Raw genomic sequence first — 19,949 nt, 5'->3', positions numbered from 1 at the left:
GGGGCTCAGGTCTTCTGGGGATGCCAGGGCACAGGCAGGGCCCAGCCCTCTGAATCCCTATAAGCATAGTTAGGGCCATGGACTCCCCAGGAACCCCATAGACCTGGCCCCAGGTACCCCAGAACACTGCAGATGTGAGCAGGGCCCAGACACCCTGGAACACCACAGGACCCTATGTCCTCTCCTGCCCTCCAGCCTTCTTCAGGTTCAGAAGCCCACTGCCTATAGCAGGTGCTGCAAACCACAGCTGAGAGGGGTCCAGGGCCCAGACATGCACTGTGGAGAAAGAATACGAATTAGTTGCCAACAATGAAGAATTAAGGAGAGTTCAGTTTTAAACATCCAGGTTTCTGGCTTCTCTTGAAGCCTGCCAACACTGGGCCTAGACTCCCATCGGGCAGCCCCTCAGCAGACAGCTTGGCAGGACTCCAGGGAGGTGAGGTAGGCAGGCAAGACCACTAGGATCCCCTTGTCAACTGGGGGGAAACTTTATCTCAAGAGCCCGGGGAAAGGGGTGGCACCTGGGCCACGACGATTGGGGTCCCAGCACACCGGGGTTGAAGGACAGGGTGCCAGAGCCCGGTCTGTCTGAATGAGAGGGGTAGGGGGCCGGGGCAGGACCCGTTGCCCCCCAGCCCAGCCCCGGCTGTGCCCCACAGAGCACGTGGTGGCCCTGATGCCTGAGGCGGGCAGCCCACAGCACGCGAGGGTCCTGCAGTACCGGGAGCTACTGGACGCGCTGCCCATGGACGCCTACACGCACGGCTGCATCCTACACCCCGAGCTCACCACGGACTCCATGATCCCCAAGTACGCCACGGCTGAGATCCGCAGTGAGTGCCATGGGTGACCCCTCAACGGGAGTCCTTCCCCTCCTCCACATCTTCTCCCCACTGTGTGTCTGTAACTCCCCCTCTTCCTCTTATCCTTCCTGGTCTCCCTCTTCCCGTCCCTGCCTCTGTCTCCACCCCCTTTCTCTCTGTCTCTGTTCATCTCTCTGGCCCTCGCTCTGGGTGTCTCGTGCTCCATCCTCTGTCTCTCTCCCTTCCTCCCTCCTGCTTGCCTTCTCTCCACCACTCTCCCTGGCTGTCCATCTCATTTACCCACTTTCAAACCAAAACGTCTCTCCCTCCCTGGCCGTCTCATTCCTCTCTCCTGCCCCTCCTCTTGTCCTGCCATCCTGTACAGAGGCTGTGGGCTGTCTGCCCTCCCAGAGGCTTGTCTTGTCCGTGGAGAGCTGGAGCACATTTGTACTGGAGGAGTCCCAGCCCCAGACACCTGGGGTCAGGGCCCAAGGAGGTCAGGACTAGAGCTGGTGATCCAGGGCAATGAGCGACTTCAGGGTTGGTGTCACCAAGGAAGGCTGCCCAGATATGCAAGTCCCCTGTGAGGTCTCTTGTTTCTGATTGAAGCATCACCCACGTCCTGTCCTAGCTGCTAGTCTGGACATGCCCATAGCCTGGTTCATCTTTTTGTTTCTAGCACCTGGTCAATGGGGGTTAGATTAAATCAGATTATCCATCAACAGTTATTTACAGACTTTGGTCCAGGCCCTGTGAAGACACCATGGGATCCTATAGACAGATGAAGTGTGATGATTCTAAGTAGATACTAGGTACTTAGTTAATGGTCACTTCCTCTCAAAGGCGTGAGCTGTTGTTTAAAGTGGGAAGGGGCAGGTTGTGGAACTTGATCTTGTCCCTTTAGAGTACCCTTGAATAAGACCTGGAATCTATCAATATCATCTTGTCTCCATTCAGTCAACACTTATGAGGTCTCCTACGACCCAGGCGCTGGGCAGGGGTCTGGGGACCGATGGGGACAGTCACAGCTTCTACCCTCCCAGGGTCACAGTTCCATCACAGATAAGCAGAAAGACAAGTGGCCAGGTAATTGCAGTGTGGGACTAAACACATTTGAACAACTTCTCAGGAGGACAGTCTGGCACCCTATATCAAACACAAAAAGGCCCACACCGTGGAGATTATCCTGCAGTTACAATTGGACGTGTGCACCAAGAATCACCATTGCAGCATAGGTGGTAATAGCAAGAAGTTGGAAATAACTCAGCAGTGCATGAGTTGGGAACTGGGCAAAATATACTAGTATTCCCACAATAGAATACTGTACAGCTGTTTAAAAAAATGAGTATAAGGGATGCTCCCTAAGATATGTTAGGAAGTAAGAATAAAGGAAGGCAAAACAAATGCATCTAGTGTGCTATCATTACTATATTTAAAAGGGTGTTAAATGGATACCCAGGTGCTTGCAAACACAAAGATACACGAGAAGCTGACAATAGGGTTTGCTTTCAGGAAGCAGAACTAAGAGACCACAGACTGAGGGGGGAGAGATTTACTTTTCACTGCACATTCTTTAATATTTGAATTTTTAAATTTTTTTAATGTTTATTTATTTTTGACAGAGAGGGAGAGAGAGAGAGAATGAGTGAGGGAGGGGTAGAGAGAGAGGGAGACACAGAATCCAAAGCAGGCTCCAGGCTCTGAGCTGTCAGCACAGAGCCCGACGCAGGGCTCAGACTCAAACCACAAGATCATGAACTGAGCCGAAGTCGGATGCTCAACCGACTGAGCCACCCAGGCGCCCCTAATATTTGAAGTTTTAAACAAGTATACATGTATAACCTGTTCAAAAACTAATTGGTTAAAAATTTTTTAACCAAAACCAATCAGTGTTATGGTAAAGGAAGCATGGAGGCTATGGGAAGATGCCCATTCCAGCCTCTGGGGGCCTGGAGGGCTTCTGAAATGCAGCAACATCCAAGGATGACCAGGAGGTAGGAGGGGAGGGAGAACCCTTTCATTGAGGGGGAAGAGAGGGTGTAGTGTGTTCAGGGAACTGAAGGAAGTTCAATGTGGATGAAGTGTAGTCCGAGGCAGGTATGAGTGGCCATGCTGTGAGTCTGGGGAGTAGGCCTGACAGATTTGGAATTTTGCCCAAAGAGCAGTGGAGAGACAGGGATGGACAGTGACATGATCTGATGTGCATTTTACAAAGTTCCCTCACTGAGTTAGGAGGTCCTGACTGTCATCTAGGTGAGCAATGACGGTGGCCAGGACTGGATGGAGGCAGTCCCTAAATGCTTCTGGGGGCTGGAGGCACTTCCTCATTCCACCCTGAGTCATTTAAAGGAGCCTAGAAGGCAGTGAGGGGTCCAGAGAAGGCCTACCCTGCTCCTTCCTTTGAGAAGAGACAAGAACTCAGGGCCCCAGCCCAGCTGGGAGAGGAGAGGGATCAAACAGAATGTAGTAGTCATCCTGCAGTGACCCCTCCAATCAGTCCAAGGTCTTTCCTTGGCTTGGGTTGCCCTTCTAGAGTCTAAAGAGAGCCACGTGTACACCCCTGGATGACTGGCAAGAGATAAAATGCTATACTTGACCTTCACGTTCATAAAATATCAATGAGATTTAATATAGCCCCAAAGCTGGAAGGTCTGGGAGCGTATTTACTGGTTTTTCTAGCAGGCCAGGAGATAGGGTGGTAGATGGTAAGACGTCAGAGGGCAGTAGCTGAATACCTGCAGTCACTCATTCACTCACTCATTTTATTCATTCTATTCTATTCATTCATTCATTCATTCATTCATTCAACACTCACTAAGCTCTTGTTCTGTGCCAGGCCTGTACTGTGTTTTAAGGAAACAGGTGAATCTGACATAGCCACTGGTATCCAGAAACTCAAATTCTAGTGGGAGACATACATTCAGAGAGAAGTACATCAGAATCTCTGTGGATAGCATTACAGGGTGTGAACTGTGCAAGACCAGGGGGCACTTTTCGCACAGATTGGAATGTGAACGGATTGGTGCAATGGCATCTCTGATTACTATATTTGCATTTTTTGGCAGAAATCTGCACCATGGGCACTGAAGGACAAAGGCATTGGATGGTCAGACCTCTCAAAGGATCAGGATGGGATTTTTGGAGGAGGTGATCTTGTGCTGGATCTAGAAGGGGATTTTCAGGAATACAGGAGAAAGCTATTCCAGAAGGTAGAAGTAGTGTGAGCAGAGGCCCTGAGGTTTGGAATGGTCTGGCACATTCAGGCCAAGCATTTGGGTGGATGAAATGTTTCCTCAGTGAAAGGTGGAGTTGGTGAGAAGAGAGGAGAGGGATCCTGCTGGTCTTTTAAGGCACGATGAAGAGTTCGGCGGTTATCCGAGGTCAGTGAGGAGCCAGAGTGGGTTTTAAGCAGGGAATGGCATGGACAAGTGTGTATTTGAGGAAGACCTCTTCAGTGTGAGTGGGAAGAAGGACACAGAGTGGAGAGAATGCCAGTGCCTGGGGCCAGGTCAGAATCATCCAGTCTGAACTAAGGGAGTCAGAGGGTTGAAAAGGAGATGTTAAGTATGGGAAAGAATAAGAAGGAGGAATCAATAGGATGTGGGACTGATTTTGTTCAGGGAGGAGGTGAAGGAGGAATTGAAGGCAACCCCCAGGCATCTGGCTTAACTTGGTGTGGGGGAGGGGTGCTGCAGTTAGGGGAGAATGCAGGCGAGGAGCAGGGGGAGCAGGGAAGATGGTGAGGTCTGTTGGGTGAGGTTCAAGGAGCCTAAGAGATGGCTAAGTGGAGTTGGAGCCCAAGGGAAAGGACCAGGCAGGACTGGGGCACCACTGTCCACCTGACTCACCACACCCCAGACTCACTGGCCAAGAATTCTGGAGAAACCCCACCCCAATCACAGAACAGACCCTAGGATCTTATCCTGCTTATCATTTACTAGTGTGGGATATTTAGCCTCTCCGAACCCATTTCCTTAACCACAAGAAAGAGTAGGGGGTGGCATGCACTGAAGCATGAGTCTGTCCAGGTTTATAGCCTATCTATTTCTGGCAAGCTCCCACTCATTCCCAAGTAGTCCCCTCCTCAGTGGGGTTTCTTGATGCCTTGTGCCCCAGGCAGGTGGCCCTCTATCCCACAGCATTCTGTTCACCCTTCATTGCAGATTGATGGTGCTGTATCCTAGAGATTTCTTTGTGTGTCTGTCTCTCCCACTAGCCTGAGCCTAGGGCAGGATGGCATCTCATCCATCCCCGTGTTCCAGCCTGTTGTGCCTACCAAGTGTTGGCTGTCCATATTGTTACTTTTCAGACCAACGTTTGAATGGAACCTACTCACAAGCTTGTGGAAGAAGGGCTGGGGGTGGCACTGGCTATCAGAAAGATGGGACCTTCCTTATTCTCTCCCCAGGACATTTAGCCAATGCCACCACAGACCTCATGAAATTGGACCATGAAGAGGAGCCCCAGCTCTCTGAGCCCTACCTTTCCAAACAGAAGAAGCTCATGGTGAGTGCTTCCAGACCTGCTCAGTTCCACTCCCCACTATCTTTCCCATGGAAAAGAACAAAGGCGCGAGGCTGGTTCAAAGTAGAGGATCAGCTGATGACATGAAATGAAAACAACACTGGCTTGTTTTTCCAATTCTGTCTCCTCTTGTCATTTACTGGCTACTTAACCTTGGGCAAGCCACTGTCTCCCTGGAGCCTTGGTCTCCTCATGTCTTAGGTTGTGTCCCTAAGAGCAGAGCATTGGACGGAGGTTCTTGGATAAGAGTGACATTGAGGGAGCGTTCTGAGGAGAACCCTGTAAGGGTGGGAGGGATACGAAAGAGGGAGGGGCTGTCACTCTGCAGCATGAGTGACACCACAAAGTTGATCCACCCCAAGGCAAGGGGCAAGCCTTTTATACTGTATCCGTCAGTCAGTGGTTACATATTGCCTGGCGGGGGCTTGAGGGGCCTGTATCTCCAGGCAGCTTTTCTTTGGCTGAGAGTAATTCTCAGGAGAAGGGGCAGCAATGAGCTCCTATCAATGAACCCTTACAGCACTTGGTATATGAGAGTGTCAGCCCTGTGAAAGAGGTCTGGCCAGGACAGCTGAGCTCAAGGGGCACTGAGCACCAGATGCGGGTGCTTCGTAACCATGGGGCACCCTCTACACTGAAGGGGATGTTTGGAGGCTGGGTTTGCCAAAGAGCGTCTGGGTCAAGCTCCTTCAATCCCTGGTCACCCAGGCTCAATGGAAGCCAACTCAACTCCTCTGGCTCCTGCCTGTCCTGTCCCCAGGCCAAGATCCTGGAGCACGATGATGTGAGCTACTTGAAGAAGATCCTCGGGGAGCTGGCCATGGTGCTGGACCAGATAGAGGCGGAGCTGGAGAAGAGGAAGCTGGAGAATGAGGGTGGGTGCCAGCTCTGTCTGGGGTAGGTGGGTGCTGGAGCCCATCCGGCCCACCTGACCCTGTTTAGTTCCAGCCCCTTTATCCCAAAGATGTCAGAGGACCTCCCAGGTCATTAGAATCACGGGCCATGGAGTCAGATACACTTATGTTTAAGTCCTAGCTTGACCACTTGGTAGTTAAGTGATCATGGGTCAGGTACTTCACCTCCCTGGACCTCAGTTTCTCATCTGTATAATAGGGATAATAAGAAGACCTGCCAAAGGTGTTGAAATGTTACATGAAATAATACACGAAGAATGTTTAGGTTAATGCTTAGCACACAGTAGATGCTTAACAAAGATTGATGAAGATAATAATGCTGGTGGTAGTTGGTGATCAACATGACCCACCACATCATCTTGCCTTCCCCTGCTCAAGGATGCATTATGGCTCTTTCTGACCTTGATCTTTCTGTTTAAGTGGCTCTCTGGACCCTAAGTGTGCAGCCTCTTTCCCATCTCCACAACTTTGCTCCTGCAGCTCTTGCGGCCAGGAGTACAGTCTCCATGCCACTCTGCTCCTTTCTCCTTTTATGTGCTGTCTTTGCTACTTCTCTTCTTCAAATTTGATTCCAGGCCTTCTCGTCTTGCTCTGTTTTAGGTGACCTGTTAGTCTTGTCTCCTCAGCTGTGCTAATTTATGGAGCCTATGCAACATGGAGTGCTACACTCACAGCTTCACATGCACACCCCATCTAAATGGGAAAACTGTGGGACACAGTGCTGTAACAGATGGGTTTAGGAGCACTTGGCTGGCTCAGTCGGTAGAGCATGCAACTCTTAACTCAGGGTTCGAGCCCCACATTAGGTGTAGAGATTACTTAAAATAAAATCTTAAAAAGAAAAAAAAAGAGAGATGGGTTTAGAGTCAGGTAGGTTTAAGTTAGAGTTCCAGCTTTGCCGCCTGTACTGTGTGACTTGGACAAGTTGTTTTCCCTATTGGAGCCTCAGTTTCTTCATCTGTAGAATGGGATGGTAAGAACACAACTTAACGCCATCTTGTTGGACTCTTATAAAAAGTAAATGCACTTTGCACATAGCCTGGAACATGCTAGTTTAAACATATAACAGCTAACGGCATGCACATTCTCCATTTGAGAAAAATTAGGCTCAGAGAGATACGTGGACACGCTCAACATCACACCTCTCATAAATGGCGTGGTTAGGGCAAGAACATGTTCCCTCTTGACAGGTCCAGTGCTCTTCCAGCATCTCGTAACCGAGGCAGGCACAAGGTACACGTAGATACCTAGAGTCCTGAATAGGGACATTGCCATGAGTTCTAAAGTCAGAGCCCTAAATCCTCTGTAGAAAAAAGCATGGCAAGGCTTAGTAATGAAACTAATATACACATCTCAAGAAGGGACTTTCTCCTTCCTGTCAGGGAAGGTGCTTAAGGGAGCCCTTACAGAAGAGTGCTCAGAGGCCAGAAGGCATGGCGTTTCTAAGACTGCCTTTGGGGTCAGACAGAGTTCTAGCTCTGCCATTCTCTCATTGGTCGACCTTAATTCTCAGGCACATCTTATATATTCATGGGTTAATTTGCTTGGCTGCCATAACAAAACCCCATAGACTGGATGAGTTAAACCACAGAGATCTATTTTCTCACAGTTGTGGAGTCTGGAAGTCTAAGTTCAAGGGGCTGGCAGGTTTGATTCTTCTGAGGCCTCTCTTGGGCTTACAGAGGCTTTCTTCTGTGTACACACCCCTGGTGTCTGTGTGGCAAAATGTCCTCTTCTTACAAGGACACCTCGGATTGGTTAGGGCCCACCCTGATGGCCTCATTTTAACTTACCTCTTTAAAGGCCCTTTCTCCAAATATAGTCACATTCTGAGATACTGTGGATTAGAGCTTCAACATATGAATTTTGGAAGGACACCGTTCAACCCATACTGCTTTCATCTTTAACAACACTTACTGTGTGTCGAGTACTATTCTGTTTCACATAGTTTAATCCCCATAGCAACTTTAGGAGATAATATGAGTAACTACGATGAAGAAACTAAGGCACAGAGAGGTTCAGTAACCTTCCCAAGGTCACACAGATAGAAATGGGGGAGCCTAGATTTAAACCCTGGCTCCCAGAGTCTGAGTTTTTAAGCTCAAGCTCTGCCACTTCTTCTGTGATAAAATGAAAGCCTATTCACAGGGCTGTTGTGCGGCTCAATGAGAAAGTATGTGAAAGGGAATAAACACCTGGCCTGACACACAGTATGGAAATGTCCACAAATATTAGCTGCTGATATGATCAAGGGAGACACAGAGCGTGACCTAGATGGAGAGCAGGGTTGATAGTCCTGGAGAACAGCTTTGGATTCTCAGGTGATCCCTAGATTGGAAGCCTCCTGACCTCAGTCTCTGTGTTCGTCATGAGCTCTTCCAAGAGGAGGCAACATTGCACTGCTTCAAGGCAAGATGACTGGGGCTGTTCCAGATGGGGATGTTGGATAGTCCTGTGTCCCTCCATGGCTGGGGGAGGTAGCAAAGGTCCAGGAAGTAGCTGGGCCCACATGGTCTCTCACTCATTCACCCACTGGGGCATCCCCAAACTTCCCTGGGGGGATCACTCATGCCCTCCACTTGTCCCCTCGTGAGGCAGAGCCCAGGGTTGGGAGGTATTATCATGTCACAGCTAAGACCCCTAGCATGGAGCCAGATGACACTGATGTGGGTTCTTGATCAGCTGTCTCCTAGTTCTATGACCTTATGGAATTCACTTCACTTCTCTGAGCTCTTCTACAAAATGTGGGTAATAATAGAATCCAACTTAGAGGGAGGTTGTGAGGGTTCATAAAGATAATGAGTATTGGTCATTCTCCGCATTACCTGACTAAAAGTAAAATGTTCTAGAAATAGCAGTTTCAAAAATAATTACCATCACCATTCTTTTCATTCATTTATTGTAATATTTCTTGGACACCTCCTGTGTGCCAGGTCCTGGGGATAAAAATGCAAGAAAAAACAAGACATTGTTCTTGCTCCCATGGAGTTTACAGTCGTATGGAGAAGAAAGACATTAATCAAATAATCCCATCAGTAAAAACAGAATTGTACACAGTGGTAAGTGTTAAGATTGATAATGAAAAGAGCAGGGAAAATCTGATAAAGCTTCTCTGAAGAGGTGACATTTCAAATAAGATTTGAAGGATATGGAGGGGCCAGCCTTGTGAAGAACCAGGACAGGTGTGTCCCACACTGAGGGGATACCATTGCAGTGGGGGCGGGGGGGGGGATAGCTGGGAGCTTTCCAGTACTTGGCTACTGTGTGCTGAGTAATGGGGAGAGTGGCATGAGTGAGGTTGGAGAGAGCCAGAGAGATGCAGGATAATGGACCTGTATTTAGAATTTAGAATGTACCCATATTTATATTTTATTCATATTTAGAATTTAGATTTTATACTATATACAAATCCATCCAATGGGGAATCCTTGGAGGGTTTTGAGAAAGGGATTGTATCAGTTAGCTTTTGCTGCATAACGAATAAACTCTAAATCTGAGTGACTTAAAAGAACCTTTTATTTGTTCATGATTTGTGCTTTGGCAGTTTGGGCTGGGCTCAGCTGGGATCGCTTGTCTCTGTCCCACATGCTGGTGGTGGTATCACTCAGGTATTTGTGGCCAGCTGGCAGTCAGTGACCTCCCTAGCATGTCTGGTGGCTGGCTCGCTGTTGGCAGGGCCAATGGGAGTAAGTGGGCTACATGTTGCTCATCGCCCAGAGGCTAACCCAGGCTCATTCGTATGGTGGTGGTCAAAGCCATTTCTGAGCAGCGAGGGAGCAAAGGCTCAGCACATAAACCCTTTTCCAGCTTCTGTTTGTGTGGAATTTACTAGAACCCCGTTGGCTAGAGCAAGTCTTGATTAAAGGGGTGAAGACTCTGCCTCTTGTTCGCAGAAGCAGCAAAGCCACATGCATGCAGGATGGGGGAAATTGGTGGCAATTGTTGCAATCCACCAATGGTGAGGTGTTCTGACTTTAAGGGCACTCTGGTTGCTGTGAGAATGGATTTCAAGGGAGACTGATGGAAGGTTGTCACAGCAGCCCAGGAGGGATGATGTTGGCCTGGACTGAGGAAGTGGCAGGGGTGATTGGGAGGCGTGGATGGACTTGAGAGGCATGTTGGAGACAGAATGAACTGGAACTTGCTGAATGGTCGAGTGAGGTGGGAAGAGTAAGGAAAAGGATGACTACTGGGTTTTGGTCTGAGCTACTGAGTGGTGCCATTTCCTGATATGGGCAAAGGAGGCTGAGTGTTCAGTTTGAGGCACAGTGAGTTCAAGATGCCTTTCAGACACCCAAGAGGGGGTGTCACATAGCCATTAGTATTCTAGTCTGCCTTGTAATGGAGAGGCCGGAATCTGAAGAGAGATTGGTGAGACTCCAGCATATATGTGGTATTTAAAGCCATAGAACTGGGCAATTCATCCAGGGAGACAGTGGAGAGAGACAAAACAGAGGAGTCAAGGGCTGATGTGTCCTTTTGCTGCCCAGCAAATTTCCCCTGAATTAGGGGCTGAAACAGGAACAAAACCCACATGTTTTACATCACACATTTTCTGTGGCTCAGGAATTCTGGAGCAGGGTAGATGCTGGTTCTACTTTATGGTTGCATGATGCAGGTTGCACTCAAGCTTGGCTGGGGCTGCAGTCATTTGAGCTGGAGACTCCACTTCCCAGATGGCTCAGTCACGTGGTTCTTTTTTTTTTTAATGTTTATTTACTTTAGAGAGAGAGCGAGAGCGAGAGTGAGGGGAGGGGCAGAGAGAAGGGGGACAGAGGATCCAAAGCAGACTCCACACTGACAGCAGCGAGCCCAATGTGGGGCTCGAACTCATGAACCGTGAGATCAGAACCTGAGCCCAAGTCAGACCAGGCGCCCCTCGTTCACATGGTTCTTCACTAGAGGTCTCAGTTCCCCGCTGGCCATTGGCAGGAGGCCTCAGTTCCTCATTACCTAAGCTTCAGTGGGGCTGCTTGAGATTCCTTACAACATGGCTGATCGCTTTCCCCTGAACGGGTGAATGTAGAGAGAGAAGCAGCCACAATGCCTTTTATGACCTACTGTTGGAAGTCACTGTCACTTGTGTCACATTCTATTCACTAGAAGCAAGTCACAAAATACAGTCCATATTCAAGGGGAGGGAAATTGGGTTCCATTGGAGAAGTATTGAGTAGTTCGTGAGCGTATACTTTTTTTAAAGTTCACATGCTTATTTTTGAGAGTGAGCATTTGCACGCAAGCAGGGGAGGGACAGAGAGAATCCCAAGCAGGCTCCAGACCAGGGGCTTAAACCCGCGAACCGTGAGACCATGTCCCAAGCTGAAATCAAGAGTTGGATGCCCAACCGACCCAGCCACCCAGGTGCCCTTTGTGAGCATATTTTTAAAACTACCACACCTGCCCTGAGATCCCCCCACATCGAGGAGAGGGTAGAGGCAGAGGAGCCAGCAAAGCCGACAGAGACAGGAGCCAGTGATGTAGGACCCTTGTGTGAATGGAACCCAGAAAGGATTGTGCTTTAAGGAAAGAACAGTGTCAAGCCATGAATTTTGTCTCATGGCTGTTGGCTGTGACCTTGCCAAGGGCAGTTTAGTTGGAATGTGGGGGCTGAAGGCTAAAGAGTAAACACGAGGTGAAGAATGAAGACACCTCTTTTGCGATGTTTAGCTGTGGGAGTAGAGAGATGGGATGGTACCTGAAGAAGGATGCGGGGTGAAGAGAGGAATCTTTTTTAAGATAGGTGATCCAAGGGGCACCTGGGTGGCTCAGTTGGTTGAGCGTCCAACTTTGGCTCGGGTCATGATCTCGCGGTCTGTGAGTTCGAGCCCCTCGTCGGGCTCTGTGCTGACAGCTCAGAGCCTGGAGCCTGCTTCGGATTCTGTGTCTCCCTCTCTCTCTGCCCCTCCCCAGCTCATGCTCTCTCTCTCTCTCTCTCTCTGTCAAAAATAAACATTAAAAAAATTTTAAGATGGGACATCCAAGAGCATATTTTCAAGCTGGTAGAAGTAACCCAGTGGGAGGGAGAAATCAGTGCTGCAGGATGGATGGCACCCAGTCCAGGAGGGGACGCTAGGGACCTGCTTCAAGGCAGGGGCCCCATAGGAAACAGGGCACCTCGAATCAGGTAAAGGTGAAAAGCACTTAAAGGACTATTTACAAATATGTGGGCAGGATGCAGGGAGAGCACAGGGACAAATGCAGTGCCCTGGGCCTGAGGTTGTGAGGTGTGGGAGCAGCGTCAGGAACCTGGACAGAGAGGCTGTGTGGAGAGGGGAACCCCCTGGCAGGAGCTGTGACCTTCAGTCTGTGGACACACCCAGTCCATGGCGATGCACAGAGAGGACACTGAGGGAAGCAAGACTCTGACCTCACTCTCGCCCACCCTCCCATCTCCTGCCTCTGCTCCCCAGTGGCTGGAGCCAGAGGGCGTGGAGCCCCACCGGTTTTTCCATCAAGTCATTCTCCTGTGGCGCAGAGCTGTGCGGAGAAGGGAGGAGAGCAGGTCTGGAAGGCAAAGGGAAGATGTGTGGCCTCGGACGGGGGGTGGTGGGCAGAGAGCCACAGAGGACCTGGCCACGAGAGGAGGTGGCTGGCGCCCTCCACCGCGAGGTGGCCCAAGGTAGTGTGCATGTAGGTGACTGGCTTTGTAGGTTTCCTGGTTGGAGTGAGGGCTTTTCTGGCTGAAGGTTCCTATTTTCTTTTAATTTTTTTAATGTTTATTTATTTTTGAGAGAGAGACAGACAGAGTGTGAGCAGGGGAGGGGCAGAGAGAGAGGGAAACACAGAATTCGAAGCAGGCTCCAGGCTCTGAGCTGATAGCAGTGAGCACAACACGGGGCTCGAACTCATGAACTGTGAGGTCATGACCTGAGCTGAAGTTGGACGCTTAACTGACTGACCCACCCAGGCACCCCTGAAGGCCCCTGTTTTCTTTTCTTTCTTTTTTTTTTTTTTTAATTTCTTTTTAGCGTTTATTTATTTTTGAGACAGAGAGAGACAGAGCATAAACAGGGGAGGGGCAGAGAGAGAGGGAGACACAGAATCTGAAACAGGCTCCAGGCTCTGAGCTGTCAGCACAGAGCCCGACGCGGGGCTCGAACTCACGGACCATGAGATCATGACCTGAGCTGAAGTCGGACGCTTAACCGACAGAGCCACCCAGGCGCCCCATGAAGGCTCCTGTTTTCTGAACGAAGCACGCGGTGGCATCATCAGCTGAGTGAGGACTGGGGACAGAGTGTGAGGAGAGGAGTGTGGTTGTCTTTGCAGGGCGTGGGGAAGCCAGCCTACTCCAGAACTATCAGAGGCCCAGGCATGGCTGAGTGCTGTCTTGGGCTTTGTGGTTATGAATCTGAGGCATAGCCGGTCAGTGTCACTGTCTCCAGCACACTCAGCTGGCAGACTCGGAGAAGGCACAAGACAGAGTTTGTCCAGGGCTGGGGGCTTTCCGAAGGGAACGCATAGCTGGAGGGGAGGGGAAACCGAATGGGTCTGGCCCTCTGGTGACATACCAGATGTCTACATACGTGGTGGTCATGGCTATCAGAATTTGCCCACAGACGTAAACACAGGCATGGCCACACTTAGCGACGTGCACATACATGCTCGTGAGCATCTGTCTGCAGGCCAACAGCCAAGTGGATGTGGGCAGACACTTCATGTATACACGCGGGGATTCCACACCACATGGACACAGATGCCCAGGTGTGCGGATATCCACGTGTGTACACACAATCAGCCGCGGGGACCTGAGCAGGCAAACACATAGGCCAGCAGACACATAGATCTGCACACAGACCCAACAAAGAATACACCTCTTTGTTTCTCTTTTTAGAGTTTATTTATTTTGAGGGAGAGAGAGAGAGAGTGAGTGTGAGTAGGGGAGGGGCAGAGAGGGAGAGAATCCCAAGCAGGCTGTGCACCGTCGGCACAGAGCCCAACTCGGGACTCAGTCTCACAAAGCATACGATCATGACCTGAGCTGAAACCAAGAGTCGGATGCTTAACTGACTGAGCCACCCAGGGGCCCGAGTGTATGTGGAGATACATGCATACGCGCTTTTTCATCTGCACACGGAAAGAAGCAGTGTTGTGTAGTGGTTGTAAGCACAGACTCTGCAACCAGATGGCCTGGGTTCAAATCCAGGCTCTGCTCTGCCGTGTACTAGCTGTGTGGCTTTGACCAAGTTACTTATCCTCTCTGTGCCTCAGTTGCCTCATGTGTAAAGTGGGGATAATAATCCCTACTTGATAGGGTTGTCATGAGGATTAAGGAAATTACAGCACGTGCTCTGGTTCATCTCCCACCTCACAGGCTGTTCCTTCTCATGTGCCTTTGCTGGCTTCTCCTCGTTCACTGGAGAACCTTGGAGCGCCCCAGCGCTCAGTCCTTGGTCCTGTTCTCAAACCTGTCTGTCTCCTCCAGTCTGTCACTGGGGTCTTCAGGCCCTTGGTCCTGCCTCCTTTCACTGCCCCTCGCCCCCATCCTGATCTCACCCTGCTCCGGACCTAGCAGTAAGCTCCCACCAGCAAGAGCACTCCTTGGCCTGCACCATCGGCTTCCATGCCCTTCTCTTGCTTTATCATACTTTGCAAAACCTCAAACATGGTTACACCCGACTCTTGACCTAGTCAGCACCGGCACCTGTGAACCCAAGTGTGGCTAGAGAAATACACGTGCACGCAGGCTGGTCTCACTTTGGATTCAAGACCACTAGCCTTAGATGGCTCTCCGGCTGCCCTGGGCCACCCCTGTCCCCCTCCCCAGGTGACTACTTAATAATACTTTCTTCTTCCTCCTCAACCTTCTAACCACTGCCTCCACCCCTCCCCTCACTGACTGTTTCTATATCACTGAGAAAATGGAAGCTTTAGGAGGAGACCCTCAGATCCCTGACCCCACAACCTCTCCCTGACCAGCATCAGTGCCCATACACAAACCATGTTTTAGCAGCTCGAAGGTGCACCTCTGTTATGTCACATCTCAGCATCTCTGAAATTGCAGTGTTTCTCACAAAGTTTAATTGGCACCATTGTTCTCTCCAGGGTGGATGTCTTACGTTTGACAGCAACTTAGATTTGATGAAACGTAGTACCGCACACTCCCTCGTATTCCCAAGAGTGAACTGTCCTTCGACTAGTACCTCTTCCCCGTGAATACTAGCCATCCCGTTCAAGGACTCACGTCAGTAATTCCCTCCACTGTCTTTTGTAGTGTCATCCCCTCTCTGCTAGATCATTCCCATCAACATCCTGAGTTTCCTCTCCCAACTTGCAAAGACACTCTGGACCTGTCTCTCATATTGACATATCCTTCCCATTACAGCGAAATTCCCTGAAAGAGTGATCTTCGCTCACCGTCTCCAGTTCCTCTCCTCCATTTCTCTCTTGAACTCCTTCCAACCAGGCTTTCAGCATCAGCATCTACTCTTGTCATGGTCACCAGTCACCAAATGCCACCACAGTTCTCAGCCTCCTACTTGACCTCTCTGCGGCGTTTGAACACAGCCGGGCACTCCCTTCTCCTTGGGACACTTCCTAACCTTGACTTCCAGGATAACACAGTCTCCTGGTTCATCTCCCACCTCCCAGGTGCTCCTTTTTATGCTCCTCTGCTGGTTTCTCCTTGCTGCCCAATATCTAAATCTTAAAACTCCCAAGCTCAGTCCTTGGTCCTATTCTCAGATCCGTCTGCACTCACTTTCTCGCTGATGTCCCCCCACCTCCATGCTGATTATGTACACCTGAACTAGGTACATGTACCTCTAACTGCTGACTCATCATCTCCCTTTGCCTATCCAATGGGCATCTTGAAGGTTATGTTGTTCAAGAACAAACTTCAGATTATTAGGGCCTTCATTACACTTTACCTCCTCGTTCCATGAAACCATCAACCCCTCAAGACACTGTCTTGTCCTGTGTCATGTCAGGTCAGGTCTTCATGTCCAACACATACATAAACATGTGTTGGATTAATGAATAAATGAATGAACAAGAAGATGCAGAGTGAAAGGGATGGAAGGGATCAGGCTTTGATGGTGGAGGGCATCAGATTAAGGAAATTTCTGAGCTGAAAGGGACACCTGCTCAAAGATGCAGAAGCAAGCTTCCTAGGACAGCAGACCTCACAGGAAGTGGAGGCAGAGAGGAGGCAGAGGGGAATCTCCAGGCCTGAGACACAGCAGGGGCAAAGGCCTGGAGGTGGACAGGCAGCTCCTCGGGTCTCCTACATCACCTTTGTTCAAAACCCCGCCATTCTCCCCACTGACCATGTCAATGTCCAAATTCCTTTGCCTGGTTTTTAAGCCTTTTCACTAGTTTATCTGCATCCACTTCTCTAATCTTGACTTCTCATGAATCATCCACTTATCCACTGGGTCCCCCAGGCCAGCCATGCCCATTTTCAGTCCCTCCAGCTGCTATGTTGAGAACACACTCTAGGAAGTCCAGGGAAGAATCAAGAAGACCTTGTAAGAGGACATGATGATAACCCAGGTAGGAGAGAATGTTTGTTTGGACTAGGATGGTAACAATGGAGGTAACATCACACTCTGGATGTATTTTGAAGAGAAGCCGATGGGAATTGTTGACATACTGTACATGAGGAATGAAAGAAAGAGGACTCGATGTGGCATGGGGCTGTGGCCTGAGCAACTGACAGGGTAGGCATGTGGCTGCTGACATGGGGAAGACTGTGGTGGGTTTGGAAGTGACTATCAGGAATTCTATTTTGGACATACCGAGCTTGAAATGCATAGTGGACATCCAAGTGGAGCTGTAAAATGGGAAGTTAGACATAGGAGGCTAGAGTTTAAATACATATATTTGCACTTAAAAAGTCAGTTGGTTCAAAGAAAAAATAGTAATAGAGGTGGTATAAGCATAAGGCAAACATCATTAAAGCTGTATGGAAGTGAGTGACCTCGGGGCAGTGCTGTGGCGGGCAGGCAGAGACTGGAGGAGTCCAAGGGAGAGAAGTCCCATCAGCTTGATGGGACGAAGCTGACCTGTCCACCCCCATCTCCTCTCCCTTCCCCCCAGGGCAGAAATGTGAGCTGTGGCTCTGTGGCTGTGCCTTCACCCTCGCCGATGTCCTCCTGGGAGCCACCCTGCACCGTCTCAAGTTCCTGGGACTGTCCAAGAAATACTGGGAAGATGGGAGCCGGCCCAACCTGCAGTCCTTCTTTGAGAGGGTCCAGAGGCGCCTGGCCTTCCGGAAAGTCCTCGGAGACATCCACACCACCCTGCTGTCGGCCGTCATCCCCAACGCGTTCCGGCTGGTCAAGCGGAAACCCCCATCTTTCTTTGGGGCGTCCTTCCTCATGGGTTCCCTGGGGGGGATGGGCTACTTTGCCTACTGGTACCTCAAGAAAAAATACATCTAGAGCCAGGCCCGGGCTCAGCGCCTGTCGGTGTCTCTGTACTGTGTGATTCCCAGCAAGCTCTCAGTAACACACTGTCTCATGAACACTTGGACAGCCACTCCCCACCCCGTTTGGAGTAATTCTATCGTCAATGTGAAAACATTCCATAGTTTAGAAGTAGACGTTGCCAATGCCGTGAGTTGAGGCCACGGCTCTACTAAAGGAGAGAAAGAGTGAGCGTGAGTGTGAAAGAGAGAGAGAACAGAAAACACGAATGCCTTTTCTTTTGATTCAAGGTCTCAAGATGGAACTGTGGGGACTGGTTAGGATCTGAGGTGAGTCCCAGGCTGTTTGATCCACCAGGGCCCAGATTCTGGGAGGTGCTGGGGGCTCAGAGGGCCTGATCCCCTCGCCTCCCCTTCCCTCTTGCCCAGGGAACTCTTCCACAGGACAAAGCCAACATCAACACTTGACTCTTCCAAGTGGTGCCTCCGGCTGGGGCTGGGGCTGGAGACCGCGGACCCTGGGGAGGCTCCTGAAGACCCCAAGGGGCTCCACTCTTCTCCTGCACGTGGACTGAGACAGCACTGGCACAAGCCAAGACAGTGGCACCCAACCACCAGGCCATGCCTGGGACCGACACCATGAGCACGCCCTCTCGTCCCCTCCTAATTTGGCCAATGTGTTTGCTTTACCAGAAGTCCCTGGAAGAGCACCCACCCATCACCTCTTCCCGCTGGGGGTTGACTTCCCACCATGGGAGGTGGACTTGCAGCGAAAGCCATGTTGACCTTCTCTCAGAAGGTCAGTCCTGGCCTGCGTGCAGGGGTGGGTCTGGAGGTGGATGGACTCAGGTCCTTCCCTCTGCCTCTGCCAAAGCCACCTACTTTACTGCCCACCTTCCCCATCACACGTGGGGCTTCCCCTGTGCCCCACCATGCCACATGGAGCAGGGGAGTGTGGTGTCTCTGCATCCCTGCTGCCCTCCCTGGTCGTGTCTCACTTTCCTGTGCCTTTTGCATGTTGGGAGAAGGTCTGGGTGTCACTGCCGCTCATGCTTAGAAACCACCGAAAGCCCCCAATAAAGCATTCAGGAGGAGCAGTTGCTTTTCATTTCTAGACCTGTGTTGTCCATCCATCTCTCCTTTCCAAAGTTTGGGGCAGAGAGGCAGAGACTCGAGGTTCAGATTCAGCGGTTCGCAAGAGCAAGCAAGAATAAAGTCCGGGTCTCAAGTTGCTGGTTGTGGAGATGGCTTCTGGGTGGACTTTGCAATGTCCTGACCTTGGCATAAACCCACCTCACTTGGACACAGGGCTTCTCAGTTTACAGAGCATGTTCACAACCATCTGCTTGTGTTAACTTGGACATAGACCGGGGTATACCCAGGTCACATTCCCAGAAGGGAAAATGAGTTAAAATGTCTGAAGAACATTAAACCAGGGATATAACTTATAGAACATAAAGCATAGTTTATTGATTTTGCAAAAATGTATAAGAATTTGCCCATTTTTTTTTTTTTTTGTGATGAAAAGAAAAAAATAGCCAGGGCCCTGATAGGACAAGCATGGGACATAATAGAGTCACCATCTGGCACTGTCCACCCCTTAGGCTACTCAAACATCTACACAGACTCTCCACATAATTAAACTCCACTTAAGAACAATGACATCATGCCTAATCCCGATGAGGTTGACTGGTCTGCTTGCACCTTCTCTCCAAAATGAGACTCACAAAGCCTCATCAGTAACATCACTAACATCACTAGATATCGGATTCTACTTCTGGAGGGCACAGGCACTCCTCAGTATACTGTAATCTACATATTAAAATGTTAATTTATCCATCACTAGCATTCCTTGTATACAATGTAAACACACACATAACAAGCGAGGAAGAAAATCCGCATAGCTGCCAGAGTCCTCATGTCTGTTGTTGATCCCAAGGCCATTGTTGATACTTATAATTTCTCTTTTTTCCACTAGCTATCCCATATTCTCTTTGTCTGAGGACCAGCACCTCATGGTTGGGGTATTTTATCTGACTCAGGCTTTGGTGGTCTTGAGTTGCTGTGGTCGTCCATTAATCTTTTACTATTGGCCATGGAAATACCATGGGACACCCCAGGGAATCCTCTACTTCCTATACATAGTTTTCCATGCCACCATTGCAGCAGCAACCCCATTTACCCTCGATGACCAGGACCAATAACCCTAGTCTGTAAACTTTTTCGTGTAGTTTCAATGGTAGGAGATCAAAATGGCCAAATTATAATCTCAGCTTCTACTAATTTAGTTGAACCATTGATGTATTCCCCAACAGAAGCATTCCTTCCTTGGGAATTATA

General features: G+C 49.8%; 2 protein-coding genes across 3 annotated transcripts in view; both read left to right on the top strand.

Annotated features, from left to right (window-relative positions):
- Positions 1-19,238, top strand: part of GDAP1L1 (ganglioside induced differentiation associated protein 1 like 1) — a 41,540-nt gene extending 22,302 nt beyond the window's left edge. For both annotated transcript variants that reach the window (XM_049650747.1, XM_049650748.1), the window contains exons 3-6: positions 660-833; positions 5,212-5,309; positions 6,088-6,202; positions 17,282-19,238. In XM_049650747.1, coding sequence (XP_049506704.1) covers positions 660-833; positions 5,212-5,309; positions 6,088-6,202; positions 17,282-17,625 — 731 coding nt within the window. In that variant the 3' untranslated portion in view covers positions 17,626-19,238. The remainder of the gene's footprint in view (positions 1-659; positions 834-5,211; positions 5,310-6,087; positions 6,203-17,281) is intronic.
- The window catches only part of PKIG (cAMP-dependent protein kinase inhibitor gamma), a 409,002-nt gene that overhangs the window by 114,360 nt on the left and 274,693 nt on the right, over positions 1-19,949 (top strand). The window lies entirely within an intron of this gene.

Source organism: Panthera uncia (assembly GCF_023721935.1).
Source record: "Panthera uncia isolate 11264 chromosome A3 unlocalized genomic scaffold, Puncia_PCG_1.0 HiC_scaffold_11, whole genome shotgun sequence".
In the NCBI taxonomy this organism is placed as follows: Eukaryota; Metazoa; Chordata; class Mammalia; order Carnivora; family Felidae; genus Panthera; species Panthera uncia.
This window is presented reverse-complemented; position numbering and strand designations above follow the sequence as displayed.